Source organism: Arvicola amphibius, chromosome 10 (assembly GCF_903992535.2).
Source record: "Arvicola amphibius chromosome 10, mArvAmp1.2, whole genome shotgun sequence".
In the NCBI taxonomy this organism is placed as follows: Eukaryota; Metazoa; Chordata; class Mammalia; order Rodentia; family Cricetidae; genus Arvicola; species Arvicola amphibius.
In genome coordinates, this window is record NC_052056.1 from 88,050,707 (window position 1) to 88,065,983 (window position 15,277).

The 15,277-nt window shown below is 50.2% G+C and overlaps 1 protein-coding gene across 3 annotated transcripts; it reads right to left on the bottom strand.

Moving 5' to 3' along the window:
• Positions 1-307: 307 nt before the first annotated feature.
• On the bottom strand, positions 308-14,985 carry Gusb (glucuronidase beta). Of its 3 annotated transcripts, XM_038345189.2 has the most exons (13): positions 14,739-14,985; positions 12,721-12,906; positions 12,386-12,564; positions 11,608-11,750; positions 11,056-11,243; positions 10,083-10,226; positions 9,711-9,889; positions 9,478-9,624; positions 7,176-7,260; positions 4,493-4,669; positions 1,751-1,821; positions 1,149-1,284; positions 511-650 (listed from the first exon to the last, which is right to left on the bottom strand). In XM_038345189.2, exons 1-12 carry the CDS (start codon positions 14,946-14,948, stop codon positions 1,158-1,160), a joined length of 1,836 nt encoding a protein of 611 aa, XP_038201117.1. In that variant the 5' UTR covers positions 14,949-14,985; the 3' UTR covers positions 511-650; positions 1,149-1,157. The 3 variants fall into 3 exon arrangements, with proteins under 3 accessions (XP_038201116.1, XP_038201118.1, XP_038201117.1); XM_038345188.1 differs by lacking the exon at positions 1,751-1,821 and having other exon boundaries at positions 308-650; positions 14,739-14,981; XM_038345190.1 differs by lacking the exons at positions 1,751-1,821; positions 11,608-11,750; positions 12,386-12,564; positions 14,739-14,985 and having other exon boundaries at positions 308-650; positions 12,721-12,787.
• Between the last annotated feature and the right edge of the window lie 292 nt (positions 14,986-15,277).

The window sequence follows — 15,277 nt, forward strand, 5'->3', positions numbered from 1 at the left end:
GACCAGGCTGGCCTCAAACTTACAGAGATCCTCCTGCCTCTGCCTCCTGAGTGCTGGGATTAAAGGCGTGCGCCACCACTGGAATGGAGTTTGTAATCGCAGTTGTCTGCCAAGTGCTAGGACTTGAACTTGGAATCTCTGAAAGAACAGCCCACACTGTTAACCTCTGAGCCACTTCTCCAGCCCCTTACCTTATCTTTTAAGGATGTGTGAGTGCCCAGAGCCTGATACCAAAACCTCAGTAGAAATGACCTCAGTTCTCAGCACGCTCTACTGAGCTCAAGCACAGATACTCATACGCAAGGCATTCCCATACAAGAAAGGCTTTATTATCACCAATAATGTTCCCTTCTAGCAGATCACAAATCCAAAGTAAAGAAACTCTGGAACCAGGAACTGTCTGGGGATACCTGCTCTGTTGAGAAAATGCCTTTCATTTGTCTCATTAGAGGTTGCATCTGCAGTGAGGTAGTTCTAGCTTTAGAATGTAAATGGTCTGGTTCCCAAACACTGAGTCATTGGCACTGAATGGTGATCCATGGTTTCACTGACAATCCTCCAATATCTCTCTCGCAAAATAAACGCTGCACTTTTGGGCTGTCTTTGACGAGTGAAGATCCCCTTCTTGTTTCCTATTACTCTGATTGGTGCTTTAAAAAAAAACAACAACAACAAAAAAAAACCCAAGGGGGATCGATAAGATGACTCAGAGAGCAAAGAGCTTGTCATTAAACCTAATCACCCCAAATTCAATCACAGGCACCCACATGGTAGAGCAAGCAGACTCCCCAAAGTTGTCTAGCTTCTACTTGTGTCTTAGGGCACATCAAATCTCCCACCTACTCCCCCACATGCTAAATAAAAATGTAGTAAAGTTTAAAATACTATGGAGGAGCACACATTTAATCCTAGCACCTAGGAGGCAGAGACAATCAGATCACTGAGTTCCAGGCCAGCCTGGTCTACAGGTCAGCCGGGGTTGCATAGTGAGACCCTACCAAGAGTTGGAGGTGAGCTGAACCCATTTTAACTAAATGTAAAATAGACCAAAGCAAGTACTTTACTACCTAAACATCTCCCCAGCCCCATTTCCAGTATAACTGGAAAAGCCAACCTGAGAAAAACCCATAAACCTAACAGACACTTACACTGGTTGGTCATAAAGTCAGCAAAATTCCAAATGAGTTCTCCAACCACATATTCTTTTCGTTTCTGATCGAAAACCAAATGATAATTCTCCAGGAGAGCTTTCTGGTACTCCTCACTGAACATGACAGGTGGATCCTGAGATTCAAGACAAAGGGAATGTCAGAGTTGGGACTGAAGTGTTAGATAAAAATTAGAGATCCAGCTGGGTGGTGGGGTTGGCACACACCTTTAATCCCAGCACTCTTTAAAGGCAGAGTTAGGTGGATCTCTGAGTTCAAGGCTAGCCTGGTCTACACAGCGAGTTCCAGGACAGCCAGGGCTACCCAGAGGAACCCTGTCCCACAAAAACAAAACAAAATCCAGTTTTGAGACAGGGTACCCCTAAACTGCTCAGGCTGGCCTTGACCTTGCTACCCTGCCTCAGCCTCCCAAGTAACTGGGCTGTTACCACCCTGACTGCTCAGGTTAACTAAACTGTGTATATTCATTCTCTCTGACTTCCACTCTCCCCCAAGTCTTATCCGCCACAACAGCACCCAGGTGACCCCTCTCCCTCATTTGCATGTGATTGGAAATCAGATGATTTTTAATTATATTCTACCTTAAATAATTGAGTTGGGGTCTCTTGTTCCATTTAGTCCAGTTATTTGCTGGGGATCCCATCTCCGACCACTGGAACAGAGGGATTACAGGAAGCCTGCCACACCAGCCTGGAGCCTACCTGGGTGGTGGGGAGCTGAGCTCTCCTCCTCATGGTCACAGAACAAGTACTTTCCTTGCTGAAGCCACCCCACAGTCCCCAGCCCTAGCTGCTCTTAAAACTTTAAAGTACTGGGGCTGGAGAGATGGCTCAGAGGTTAAGAGCATTGCCTGCTCTTCCAAAGGTCCTGAGCTCAATTCCCAACCATCTGTAATGGGGTCTGGTGCCCTCTTCTGGCACCTGCAGGCATACACACGGACAGAATATTATGTACATAATAAATAAATATTTAAAAAACCTTTAAAGTACTTAGGAAGTAAGATATGTGCTTACCTCAACTGTCAAAAAGTTTGTTGTGGGGCAGGGCGTGTGTTTCTTTTTTGGTTTTATTTTCAAGATAGGACCTTACGACCCAGCCTGGGGGTGGCCTAGACTGTCCTCTGACATGCAGTCACCCTGCCACAGCAGCTCCTTCGTGTGGGACTGACTTTTAGTGTTGTTATTTTAAAGTCTATCCATAAGCGGCTGAGGAGATGGCGTGGTGGTTAAGAGTGTACTGTTTCTGCACAGCACCCAAGTTCAGTTCCCATCTCCTGTGGTAGGTGGCTGACGATCACCTGTGAATCCAGCTCCAGGGGACTCTGACACCTCTGGCCTCGGGGCACCCTGACACATGCACATATCTACCTACATACAGTCAGTCACACAGACATACACATAATTAAAATTTTTTTGACAGTGCTGGGGATTGAACCCAGGGCCTTGTGCAAGATAGGTAGGCCCTGTACATTGCACTGTATCCCTAGCCTAAAAAATTTTTAAAAAACTTATGTAGGGGGCTGGAGAAATGGCTCAGAGGTTAAGAGTATTGGCTGTTCTTTCAGAGGATCCTGGTTCAGTTTCAGCACCCACAAGACAACTCACAACTGTAACTCCCAATTCCAGGGCATCTGATACCCTTACACAGAAATTCATGCAAGCAAAATACCAATGCACATTAAAAAGAAATCATTAAATTTTAAAAATTCTTGTGTATGAAGTAGGTACAAGTATGTGTATGTGCATGGGCGCAGGCATAGAGAAGTCCGAGGATAGCTGTCAGTCCTTGCCTTCCGCCTTGTTTGAGAGAAGGTCTCTTGTTCACCACTTTGTGCACCGGGTGGGGACTGGGATTACAGATGTGTACCACCACACCTGGCATTATGTGGGTCCTGGTCATCATGCTTTATAGCAAGCACTTTATCTGAGTCATCTCACGTAGCCCAGGCTAGCCTGCAACTAAGCATATAGCTGAGGCTAGCCTTGAGCTCATTCCGCTTCCACCCAAGTGGTAGAACAGACTTGTGCCACCTTGCCCATCATGATTTGTAATGGGAGTAGACCCACGCTAATACAGTAGCTACAAGCCGCACGTGGCTATATAAATTAGGATCAATTTAGTCTACTACCTACATCTCAGATCCCAGAAGCTGCTACCAACACCTGTCTCGACAGGAGAATGTGTGTTTGTTTGTTTGCTTGAGACAGGGTTTTCTGTATCCAGACTAGTCTCAAACTCTTGTAGGCAAGGATGATCCAGATTCTTTTGTCCCCACTTCCCGGTGCTAGTGTTACAGCCATGCACAAACACAGGGGCTTGTGTGTGCAGGGAGAGCACAGCACGTTGAACTCCATGCATGCTGAACAAGCATTCTGCCAGCTGAGCTACCTTCTCCCAGGCTGAAAATTACTTTTTGGTTTTTAGAGAGAGGTTTCCTCTGTATAGCTTTGGCTGTCCTGGAACTCACTCTGTAGACAAGGCTAGCCTTGAACTCATAGCAGTCCACCTGCCTCTGCCTCCCAAGTGCTGGGATTAAAGGTGTGTGCCATCACGCAGCCTGAAAATCACTTTTAAAAAAAGGTTTGTTCATTTTTTAAATTGTGTATCTGTGTGTGCACTACAGCCATGCAGGTACCCGTGGAGGCCTAACGAAGGCATCACATCCTCTCAGAATGGAGTTACAAGCAGTTGTAAACTACCCGATGTGGGTACTGGGAACCAAACTGAGATCCTCTAGAAGGGCAGCAAGTGCTCTGAGCCATCTCTCCAGCCCACAGGCCAAGAATCTTAGAAAGTCATTATTGGAGCCTTTAATCCCAGCACTTGGGAAGCAGAGGCAGGTGGGTCTCTCTCTGTGAGTTCGAGGCCAGTCTGGTCTACAAGAGCTAGTTCCAGGACAGCCAGGGCTGTTAGACAGAGAAATCCTGTCTTGAAATACCTAAAACAAAAGAAAAACAAAAAGGGCCAGATGTGGAAGCTCACATCTGTCGCCCCAGCACTCAAGAGACTAAGGGAGATTGTGAGTTTGAGGCTAGCGTGGGCATCGAACAAACATCTTTGCAAAGAAGAAGAAAAAAAAGAAACCCAATGTGGATAGCGGGTTGGGGGTGGTGGTATGGAAACAAAGCTAAAAGTGGGGCTGCCTCTGGAACTCACACAAGCCAAGCAGAGGCCTGCATGCAGGGGCACAGTGTGTGTAGAGCTGGGAAGGTGCCTGAGAGCGAAGGCTGAGTCCCTAGCCCACCTGAGGGCAGGGACAGCCCAAAGAGATAGGTAGAGTCACCACTGTGGTAAGTGGTGATGAAACTGTCTACACTGTTTACCTGGTGAAAGCCGGCAATTGTGTCTGCTCCATATTCGCTCTGGATAATTGGCTTCTTGTAAGTCTTATACCAGTTCTCAAACTGGCTCTTCAGCTGTGGCTGGATCACCTCAAGATGCCCAGAATCATGATACCAGGAGAAGTAGCTGTTCACACAGACCACGTCCACGTATGGGGCCTAGGACAAGAGCAGTCAAGTGAGTTTGCCCCCCATGCTGACTATCTCTTCAAGGTCAGACTAGAATGCAGACGATGTAGGTGATCCGACCCAACATGTAGGGAATAAAGCCAAGAGCAGACCCTCATGGGGCCAGTCTGCAATTCTACATGGAGGCTCCCACTGGGCCATGGCTGGAAGTACAGCAGGGCGCCATCCAGTCTCGGACCTTGTTGGAGTTTGCTCCTTCCTGTCCCTGGTCTGCTGTGGCCTTGCCTGGAGATATGACCCAACTTGAAGAGCAGATAGCTTTTCTCTTCACAGTTCGGGTTTTGAGACCCTTAGCTAGCCCAAGCTGACTTCAAGCTCCCTATGTAGCCAGCACTGACCTGGACTGATGATCTGCCTGCTTTCACCTCCCAAGTGCTGGGGTCACAGGGGTGCCCTGTCTACACCTAGTTTTCTGCCTTGCTGGGGATCAAGTCAGGAACTTGAGGCAAACATTCTTATTGATTAAGCTACATCTCTTGCTCTTTATTCTTTTGGAGGATGGTGTGTGTGTGTGTGTGTGTGTGTGTGTGTGTGTGTGTGTGTGTGTATGTGTGTGTGTGCACGTGCGTGCTGGGGGTGCAACCCAAGGGCTTGTTGGTGTTAAGCACAGGCTGTACCACTGAGCCACATTGCCAGCCCCTCAGAGTCTCCTCTGAGCCACAATTGAGAAGGCAATGCTGTGAGCAGCAGACTGGCTAGATTTTTCCCTAGCAGTGATGAGGGTCCACAGGGAAGGGACAGGAATGTGTCTGAACAGCAGGGAAGAGTTCTGCATCTAACTGGCTGGCCTCCAGTGTTACCTAGGCATGTCTCCTTCAGGCCACACTGCTCGGCTCCAAAGCTACCCTTTGAATGGTGAGTGCTTTCCCAAGGGACCTCAGATCCTCTCCAGGCTGTGGTAGTGGGAAGCTGCAAGCAGCAGAAAGCTTTGGAGGGTCAAGGAGTGTCACTTCATAAAGCACACTCCAGGTAAAGAGGCCAGGCACAGGGCACCCAGCAAAGCCATCCCCACCCACAGAGAAGATGGGTAAGTGCTGGAATAGCCAGCACCCGGGCCTCAATGCAAACTCTGTTTTGTTTTTTTTTTAAGGGTGGGTTCTAGAGATATAGAGAAGCCAGGGATAACAAGACTTTTGTTATTAATTATTTTTAGATATTTATAAATGAGTGTTTTCCCTGTATATTTGTATATGCATCAAGAGGTGTCAGATCCCCTGGAACAAGATATTTATGAGCCACCATCATGTGGTTGCTAAAAACCTAACTCTGGTCCTCTTTAAGAGCAACAAGTGCTCTTGACCAATAAGCGAAGTCTCCAGTTCCCTGACAAGGCTTTCTTATTCATAAGGAAATGACTGTCTCAACAAGACCCTGTCTCAAAAAATTAAAGGGGGAGCCAGGAGGTGGTGGTGCACGCCTTTAATCCCAGCACTCGGGAGGCAGAGGCAGGCGGATCTCTGAGTTCGAGGCCAGCCTGGTCTACAAGAGCTAGTTCCAGGACAGGCACTAGAAACTACAGGGAAACCCTGTCTCGAAAAAAAAAAAAAAAAAATTAAAGGGGAAGGTAGGTGCTGAAGAGATGGCTCGGTGACCAGGAGTTCATACTGTGGGTTTGAATGAGGATAGTCTACATAGGCTCATGTTATAATTCTTGGTCTACAGTTGGTGGAACAGTTTGGGAAGGATGAGGAGGTGTGGCCTTGTGGGGGAGACTTATCCCTGGGGGTGGGTTTTGACGTTTCATTCCAAGTGGCTGAACCACCTCCAGCTGCCCAGTCATGATACCAAGAGAAGTAGCTGTTCACACAGTCACGTCCACATGCGGGGCCTAGGACAAGAGCGGCCCCCCTCAAAGTCAGGATAGAAAGCAGATGTGGCTGTGTGCAAGATATGAGCTCTCAGCTACTGCTCCAGCACCGTGCCTGCCTGTTGAAGTTCATAAAATTAATTTAAAAAAATGGGGGGGGGGGAATGAGTCTGACCAGCATGCTGGCTCACACCTATAACCTAGAGCTAGGAGGATTTTGAGTTCTAGGCCAGATTAGGCTACATAGTGGCATTCTGTCTACAAACAAATGAGCCAACAAACATGGAAGTTGAAGGGAGGAAAGGGATCAGTGGGAGGATGAGGTGGACAAGGGAGGGAATGAGTGGCTATGATCAAATCCACTATATACACATAGGAAAATATAGTAAGCCTGTTGTTATGTATAACAGGCTTATTATATTTTGTTATATGTGTAAAATAACTATATATAGAATATAAATAGATGCTAATAAAAATCATCTTTCAAAAAGCCCAAGTCTACAAACAAGTACATTGCCTTGGCTCTACCACAGCCTTCTTGGGTTAGAAGCCACACCGCCTAGAGGATAAGCAGGAAGTTAGTCACTTTAACCACTTGTGAAAATGGCTGAACTGGTCAAGCACAGGTGAGCAGAGGCAGTGTGGGGGCCACCCCACCCCCAGGCTCACCCCCAGGTCTGCATTGTATTTTTCGTTGGTCACAAAGGTCACTGGGCGGGTGGGGTCCAGGGCTTTGGTGTGGGAGATCACAGTCCTGTCAGTGGGAGGCAGAAGACAAGCTGTCAGATGGGAGGGACTCTCAGACACCCGTCTCTCCCTTTCCTTCCCATCACCCCATCAGCGGTGGCTCCCAGCTAAGGCCATGACTGCACGGAGCCGCGAGAGCAGAGATGAGTACAAACCAAAGAGGCTGCAGAAAGGAAGGGAGTGTAGCACCCTGAAAGACAGTCAGATGGGGGAATGGGGACGGGGGGAGAACATGATTTAAACTAAGAGTTGGGAAGCCTCCTGAAGCAAAGGTATTAGTGCTGAGTTCAATTCCATTGACTCATGAGGACTAGAGAGGAGAAGACCCAATGGAAGGACTAGTCAAGGGTTAAGATTTGGTACTTGGGACCTATTCCCGGCCTCCACGGCACAGATCACCATCATTCACCGTTAAAAACCCCTTTTACGTCTTTTTCATCGTTACTCTTCCTGTTTGGCCCCTTGGTCTTAGGCTCTGAACCCACCCTTTCCAAATAGCGCTAAACCAGCAAAGGTCAGTCTGGGTTACTTCAGCCCAGCCAGTCCTAACCCATCCCTGCTGTCCCTAACAACTCCCTTGCCACCTCCTGAAAAAGTTTGGGAGCCTCAGTAAGCTATATGCTTCCCCTTCAAGAAAAAAGCCTTATCCACCTAGCCCTGGTCCCGAAGCCCCCTGTAAACCATGAGCTCTGCAGAACTCTGAGTGTCCAGAGCCGTCACTGGCCTGAGCGAGGGTCATTCCTCCAGGCCTGCCTCCTACAGACTCAGAGGAGCTCACTATGTGGAGTTGGGATACAGCATCAGAAGCTTCGGTTGTCTCTGTGACAAGCGGTATAATTCACCCTAAAGACGCAGTGACAGTCTCGTGACAGATGAAGGAATGGGCCTGGAGGTAGAGCTCACTGGTAGAGCACTTGCCTAGCATGCATAGAGAAGGCCCTGGACTGGATCCCCAACATTAGAAAATATTTAAAATCTTTCTGTGTAATTAAAAAAAAAAAATCCCCTTTTATGGTGCTGGAGAGATAGCCCAGTGGTTGCTCTCTTCCGAGGACTCGGGCTCAATTCCCAGCACCCACATGGTGCTATAACTCCAGTTACTGAGGAACTGATGCCTCTGGCCTCTGAAGGAAAGACGCACACGTGGGACAGGTATATAGGCAGGTATATACCCATTCACACAAAACAACTTTAAATCCTATTTATATTCTCATGCCTGTGTAAATTGGTTTTATGAACCCAAAACATCATAAAGTAGTTTTCTGTAGTTTTATCATATGTTTCTATCTAAAATGAACGAATGAAGGCCAGGTGTGATGGAGCACACCTGTAATCCTAGCACCAAGAAGGAAGTAGAGAAAGAAGGATTAGGAATTCAAGGCCAATTTTGGCTACGCAACAAATTTGAGACCAGCCTATACTACTTGGGACTTTGTTTGAAAAAAAAGGGGGGGTACTGAAGAGATGGCTCAGAGGTTAAGAGCACTGGCTGCTCTTCCAGAGGTCCTGAGTTCAATTCCCAGCAACCACATGGTGGCTCACAAACATCTATGAGATCTGGTGCCCTCTTCTGGCGGGCAGGCACACATGCAGACAGAACATTGTATACATAATAAATAAATAAATTTAAAAAAAAAAGAAAAGAAAACAAGAAAAGGGGCTGAATAGATGAGTCAGTGGTTAAAAACACCTCCTGCCAAGCCCCGTTGACTTGAGTTCAAGCCCCAGGACTCACATGGTGGAAAGAGAGAACCCATTCCTACAGGCTATCCTCTGGCCTCCACATGCCATGGCACATACAAATAAAGTACAAATAAATCTAAAACCAAAAACATTGTCAGACTTAAGGCGCCATGCCTGTGATCCCAGCACTCAGAGGGCAGGGTCAAAAGGATCAGTGCAAGGCTGATGCATAGCAAGGGACGCACAGCAAGACTCTGTCTCAAAAACAATATATAAAATCCAAAGTTCTGTGTATCAAAGGGAGCTCTGGATTTCCTTCCAGGTATGTCTAAGAGGGTCTTAATGGGTGGAAAAACCACACTTTGGGTAGGCTGATTTGGGTTCTCAGAAATGATGGGCAAGGAGGGGACACCGACATTGGCGGTGTTCATCTACCCCTTCAAGGCTGACTTCCACGCTCCTGGCTGCCTATGGAGGTTGAGCCAGGTCAAAGGGCCACGGCCACAGGCCTGAGTCAGCCCCGGGGAGGAAGGGTACTCACTTGAAATAATAAGCAGCAGGTTTCAGAGCAGAAGCAGGCTCATTGGCCACAGACCACATCACAACTGCAGGGTGATTTTTGTCCCTGCGAACCAGCTCGTCCATCACCTCTAGGTGGTGCCGAAGAGACTCGTTGCCAAAACTCTGGCTGTGGAGGCAGAAAGGAAAGGGTCAACCAAGGGCTCTGAGAAGAGCCGGGCGGGCTGGGCAGTGTGGGCAGTGAGGGGCACTCACGGCAACTTGATGCCCACACCAGGGCACTCATCAATGACCACAATTCCGTATCGATCACAGAGCTGAAGGACCTCCTCCGCGTAGGGGTAGTGGCTGGTGCGGAAGGAGTTGGCACCAAGCCATTTGATTAGGTTGAAATCCTTCATCAGCAGTGGCCAATCGAAGCCCTTCCCTCGGATCTGGGGGACAGCAGGGCTGTGTGACCTCTGCCCTTATCACTGGAGAATACCCGCTTTCTTCTGAAGCCCCAGCCCCTATAGAGACACCTCCCTATTCCCATCTCTGCTCAGTTCACACACCCAAGCCCATGACAGCCTCTTTAGAGCACATGAACTCCCAACATCCCACACGGGAATACCAGTCACAACTCACATCCGAATCCTCATGCTTGTTGACGCCGTGGAAATAGAAAGGCTTCCCATTTATGAGAAACTTGCTCTCGGTGACAGCCACTGTTCGAATCCCAACAGGGAGGGTGTAGAAGTCAGACTCAGACACAGTTGTTGCCATTCTCACCTAGGAGACCAATGTGCCGGGCAGGGGCACCCAGGTAGACTGAGCCTCATCCTTCCCGACAGGAAGGACTCGTCCCATGCATGACACTTTGGAACTTTTATTTTTTTTCAAGACAGGGTTTCTCTGTATAACCCTGGCTGTCCTGAAACTTGCTCTGTAGACCAGGCTGGCCTCGAACTCACAGAGATCCACCTGCCTCTGCCTCCTGAGTGCTGGGGTGCACCACCACCAACCCACCTTTCCTTTCAAATCAGACCTGTGTGTCCTAGGCTGGCCTCAAATTCACTTGAAGCTAAGGATGACCCTGAACTCCTGACTCTCCTGCCTATGCACCTCCATGTCTAGCTGGCTATTTTGCTTTTTGGATTTTTTTCTTTTTGAGACAGGGCTTCTCTGTAGCTTTGGAACCTATCCTAGAACTTGCTCTGTTTACCAGGCTGGCCTTGAACTCACAGAGATCCGCCTGCCTCTGCCTTGAGTGCTAGGATTAAAGGTGTGCGTTATCACTGCCTTTTTTTTTGAGGCAGGGTTTCACTATGTAGACCAGGCTAACCTCAACCCCTATACTCATTTGATCCTATTATCCCATACCCCTGGGCCTGGCTAAAAAGGACCTGTGTATCCTGCTATCCTGCTTCAGCTGAGATGCCGAAATTATAGTCTCTGTCTTTAAGAACATAATCTCAGGACTTTCCAAGGGATAGGCAAGCTGGGAATTTAGGACAGTGCCTGCCTAGCTAGCTACCTGTCCTGGACTGCTTAGTGAAACTACAGTCACCAGGTGGCAGCAAAGGGCCTTTTCTTGGCCCAAGATCCAAATCCCCATTACCTCCAAGGAGTACAGGTAGGCTGGATGCTCATGCATCAGATAAGGCCACCAGAGGTTGGCGCTAGGGACCCGAAGTTGGCCCTGTTCCCCCGTTTCCTGGGCCACGACTTTGCCATCCTCATCCAAAAGACGTACTTCTAGCTGGAAATGTTCGTCTCCCTGGACGGAAATCCAGTAATTCACCAGTCCTGTGGGAAACAAGAGATGGGGACAGAAACGGATAGGACTTTACCATTCCCACAAGTCCTCTCAGGCCCCAAGACCCCAGCAAACAACTGCTTGATGTTTTTCTTTTTCAGCTTACTGTGCAGGGAGGAGCGGCTAGGGGGTGGTACAACAGGGGAGGGGCCAAGTGACTCAGTAGCTTGGCTATGTTACTCCAGACAAGACCACCCTTCTAACTGGTCCTCACGTGGTGGGTTACTTCTGAAGGCCTTGTTAACTCAGGCAGTCTGGGTCTCGTCCCCTGAGGGTTTTGAAGCAGGTGACGCTGGGGAGATGCTTGAAGCCTTTTTTCTTAGAGGTAGACTCCCCACTGCCAGGAGCCCTTACCGACTTCTTGTTCCACATCAGTGGTCACAGTGATGTCGTCGATGTAGGTGGTAGGCGTGGTGTAGAGGACCACAGACCGATGCAGTCCCCCATAGTTGAAGAAGTCAAAGCTTGTGTTCTGGAAAAAGTAATTCTTGGGAAATCTAGGGTAGAAAAATGAAGGTTGATGGTTCCTTTCCTGTGGGGGTTTTTTGGTTTTGCGAGACAGGGTTTCTCAGTAGCTATGGAGCCTGTCCTGGAACTTACTCTGTAGACCAGGCTGGCCTTGAACTCTGCCTGCCTCTGCTTCCCAAGTGCTGGGATTAAAGGCGTGCCCCACCACTGCCTGGCTCCTGGATCTTTTAATCGTGTGTGTGTGTGTGTGTGTGTGTGTGTGTGTGTGTGTGTACCACAATACCCATGTGGAAACAGGGGGCAACCTCAGGTACTGACTCTTGCCTTCTACCTCCAGACAGGGTCCCTTGTTGTAGCTGGCCTGAGAACTTCAAAGAATCCCATCTCCACCTCTTATCTCGACACAGGCCCACAGAAGAACACTGGAATGACAGCTACAACCTGTCACATCCATTCTTCCATGGGTGCCTGGACTGTAAGCTCATGTCCCCATGCTTACACAGGGAGTATACCACCCACTGAGCCATCTTCCCAGCCCTCTGCTTCCTCTGACATTTAACCAGCATGTATTCTGTGGTCTCCGCAGATCCGGGGCTAAAGTCACCCTCCCGATAAGGGAGTCCACGGGACAGGGAGGGGAGGGGAGAGGAAGGATGCTGCTTACGGGGCATCAGTCTTGTGGATGATGGACCCTGGTGGGAGGGTGTGAGGGGTCAGTGTGTTGTTGATGGCGATCGTGATTCGGCAGGTGGTCTGGGGTCCAGTCTGGACCAGCTTGCTGATGTCGGCTTCAAAGGGGAGGTGACCCCCTTCATGCTCCACCACATGTATCCCATTCACCCACTATAGACACAAGGAAATATGAGCCGAGGGCAACGGAAGTGAACCCTTTCTGTGACCCACGGCACAGACTCGACAGCCCAGGTTGCTTCCCCCCCCCCCCCCCCCCCCCCCGCCTCACCCCACCCCCTGCCCCAGCCAGCCGTGCCCTACACTGACCACAATGGCATGGTAATGGGCACTGTTGATTCTCAGCACCACTCTCGTGTTTGTGTCTTGGGTCCATCGCTGTGGCAGGACTGCTTCCCGTTCGTACCATACCCAGCCGATAAAGTCCCGAAGCCGTGCCTCTTGGGTGACGTCATTGAAGCTGGAAGGGACCGGCATGTCCAAGGTTGGGCCCGACTAGGTAAAGAAGAGCCGGAGTCATGATGGACTGGGGCTGTACCTCAGCTGGTAGAGTGCTGGCCTATCATGTGTGTGACCCTGCGTGCCAATGCCAGCACTGCATGAACCAATGGTGCTGGTGCCAGCACCCGGGAGGTGCAGCCAGGAAGATCTGAGTTCAAGGTCATACCCTGGTTATCTAGCGCCTGCTAGATACAGAGGATACACGAGAGTCTATCTAAAGAGCAAGAATCAGGTCCTGCAGTGGTGGTGTAGGCCTTTAATCCCAGCACTCGGGAGGCAGAGGCAGGCGGATCTCTGTGAGTACGAGGCCAGCCTGGTCTACACAATGAGTTTCAGGACAGCTGTGGTTACACAGCATGAATCAGGTCTATTCTTCATGCCTGCACTCCCCAGCGCTTCCCAGAAGCACGGGGACACAGAGGAGGGACTCTGTAAGCTCGGGCTGCACGTGGGTGGGTCGCCTGCTGACAAGTGAAGTATATGAACAGTTTGCACAAAAGGCAGACGGCACCAGGGCCAAAACAGTCCAGCCTAAGATAGGAAGCCCCAGACCGTGACGTAAGAGTCAGATGGCTACCGCCTGCCACCACAGGAAGGCCAACAGCAGGGCACAGGGGGCCCTGGGCTGAGGAAACTGAGAAGGCGCATGGAGGGCACTTCTCCTCCTTACTTCCTCCTTTGCTGAATGCTGGGTGGGGCAGATGAAAACTGAGTGGTTAAACCAGGTGTGGTAGGCTCATAACTTGTAACCCTATCACCAGGGATTGGGGAGAGTGGGGGTGAGGGTGTTAAGGCAGCAGGATTGCTATGGGTTGGAGGTCAAAGTGGGCCAGAGTGCTACCTCAAACACACACACACACACACACACACACACACACACACACAGTCACCAAGCCTCATGACCTGAGTAGATCCCTGGAACCTAGGAGAGACCAGACTCCAGTGAGTTGTCCCCTGACCTCCACATGAACTGTGTGGCACACGGGTGCCCACACGCATGCACACACAAGTAAGTAGATATTATAAATATTAAACAAAGAAGACAGAGAAATATGGGGAAGAGGGAGTAGAGCCAAAGAGGGGAAGAGGAAGTGAGGGGGAATGAACGAAGGAATAAATGAATGAATCCCGGAGAGGCGGAGGCAGTGAGCACACAGGTTTTCTTCAACCTGCTCCTGCACCAACCCTGCCCAGTTAGGAAGGGAGAGCAGAGATGGGATCCTCCGCTGGCTGGGTGCTAAGTCATGTCCTTTATCTGAATCTTGCAACCCCAAAGACCGGCAAGGCTACTAGCTCTCCCCTCCTCTATCCCCACCCCAAATCATTGTGGTGGGCAGCATCACCAATGACTGCGTGCACACTGCTAGGGGTCTGCTTCTCACTAGCTGTGCCAGAGCGTGCAGGAGGCAAGTACAAACATCCACTCCAACATGCCAGAAAACTGGAGCAGGAAACTCACCGGGCTAGCCAGGCCAGCCGGGGTTACAGAATGAGACAGTTTCAAAACAAGAACAAAAGGCTCAGTAGTGACATGAATACACAAGGTCCTGGGTTCAACCCCCAGCACAATGAAATACAATGAAAAGCTTTTTTAAAAATCCGTTGCCTGGGGCAGCGTTCGCCTAGCAGAATCCCTGGAGTCCATGTGGTTCTGGGGCATGTGAGGTCCCACTTCCTCGTCAGGCCGCTCCTCTCCCCAGCCTGCAAACCCATAACCTCCTCTAGACTGGCACAAGGGAAGGGGATCTCCGGGTACAGGCACCCCTCCTCCCATCCCCCGGCTTCCGGAAGCTTCCAGAACCCGGGTACCCCCCGGGAGCGCACACCTCCCGCAGCGGCTGCCTGTACCACTGCTGTTCGAATCCCAACAGCCGGTTTTCGGAGAAGTCCGCGCGGAAGTGCCACAGTCCGTCCAGCACCTTGAGCTCCCGCGAGGGGGTCTCCACGGGGAAGAGCATCCCGCCCTGCAGTGCCAGCGCGCAGCTGCACAGCAGCGGGCCCAGCACAACCCAGCACGCACTCAACTTTGGGGACATGCTGGTCTGGCTGCCCACCGTCCAGCGGTTGGGCTTTTAGCCTCGCTCTCCTAGGGAGGTCGAGGGCGGGGCCTGGGAGGGTCACGTGTTCCCGCGTGAAGCCGCCTGCGCCAACTTGGTTAAGGGCAAGTAAGTACCCACACAGCTATTTGGGCAAGGCCATCCAGAGGAACCGGGGCTAGGATCTGCGGGAAGAGAAAACTCTCATATTCCTCCTAGCCCCAAAGGCCTGAAGTCCTGGGTCGTCCTCCCATAGGAGTGCCGGAGGTTGTGCCTTCCAGGACCTTTAGACTAAGGGCTGAGAGAACCCTTGGAGTCCCGGTCCCCAC

Coding starts and splice junctions, on each gene's coding strand:
- Gusb (XM_038345188.1), bottom strand. CDS start 14,948: ATGTCCCCAAAGTTGAGTGCGTGCTGGGTTGTGCTGGGCCCGCTGCTG. Junction 12,565..12,720: donor CCCATTACCATGCCATTGTG/GTCAGTGTAGGG, acceptor TTGTGTCTATAG/TGGGTGAATGGGATACATGT. Junction 1,285..4,492: donor CAATTGCCGGCTTTCACCAG/GTAAACAGTGTA, acceptor CTTGAATCTCAG/GATCCACCTGTCATGTTCAG.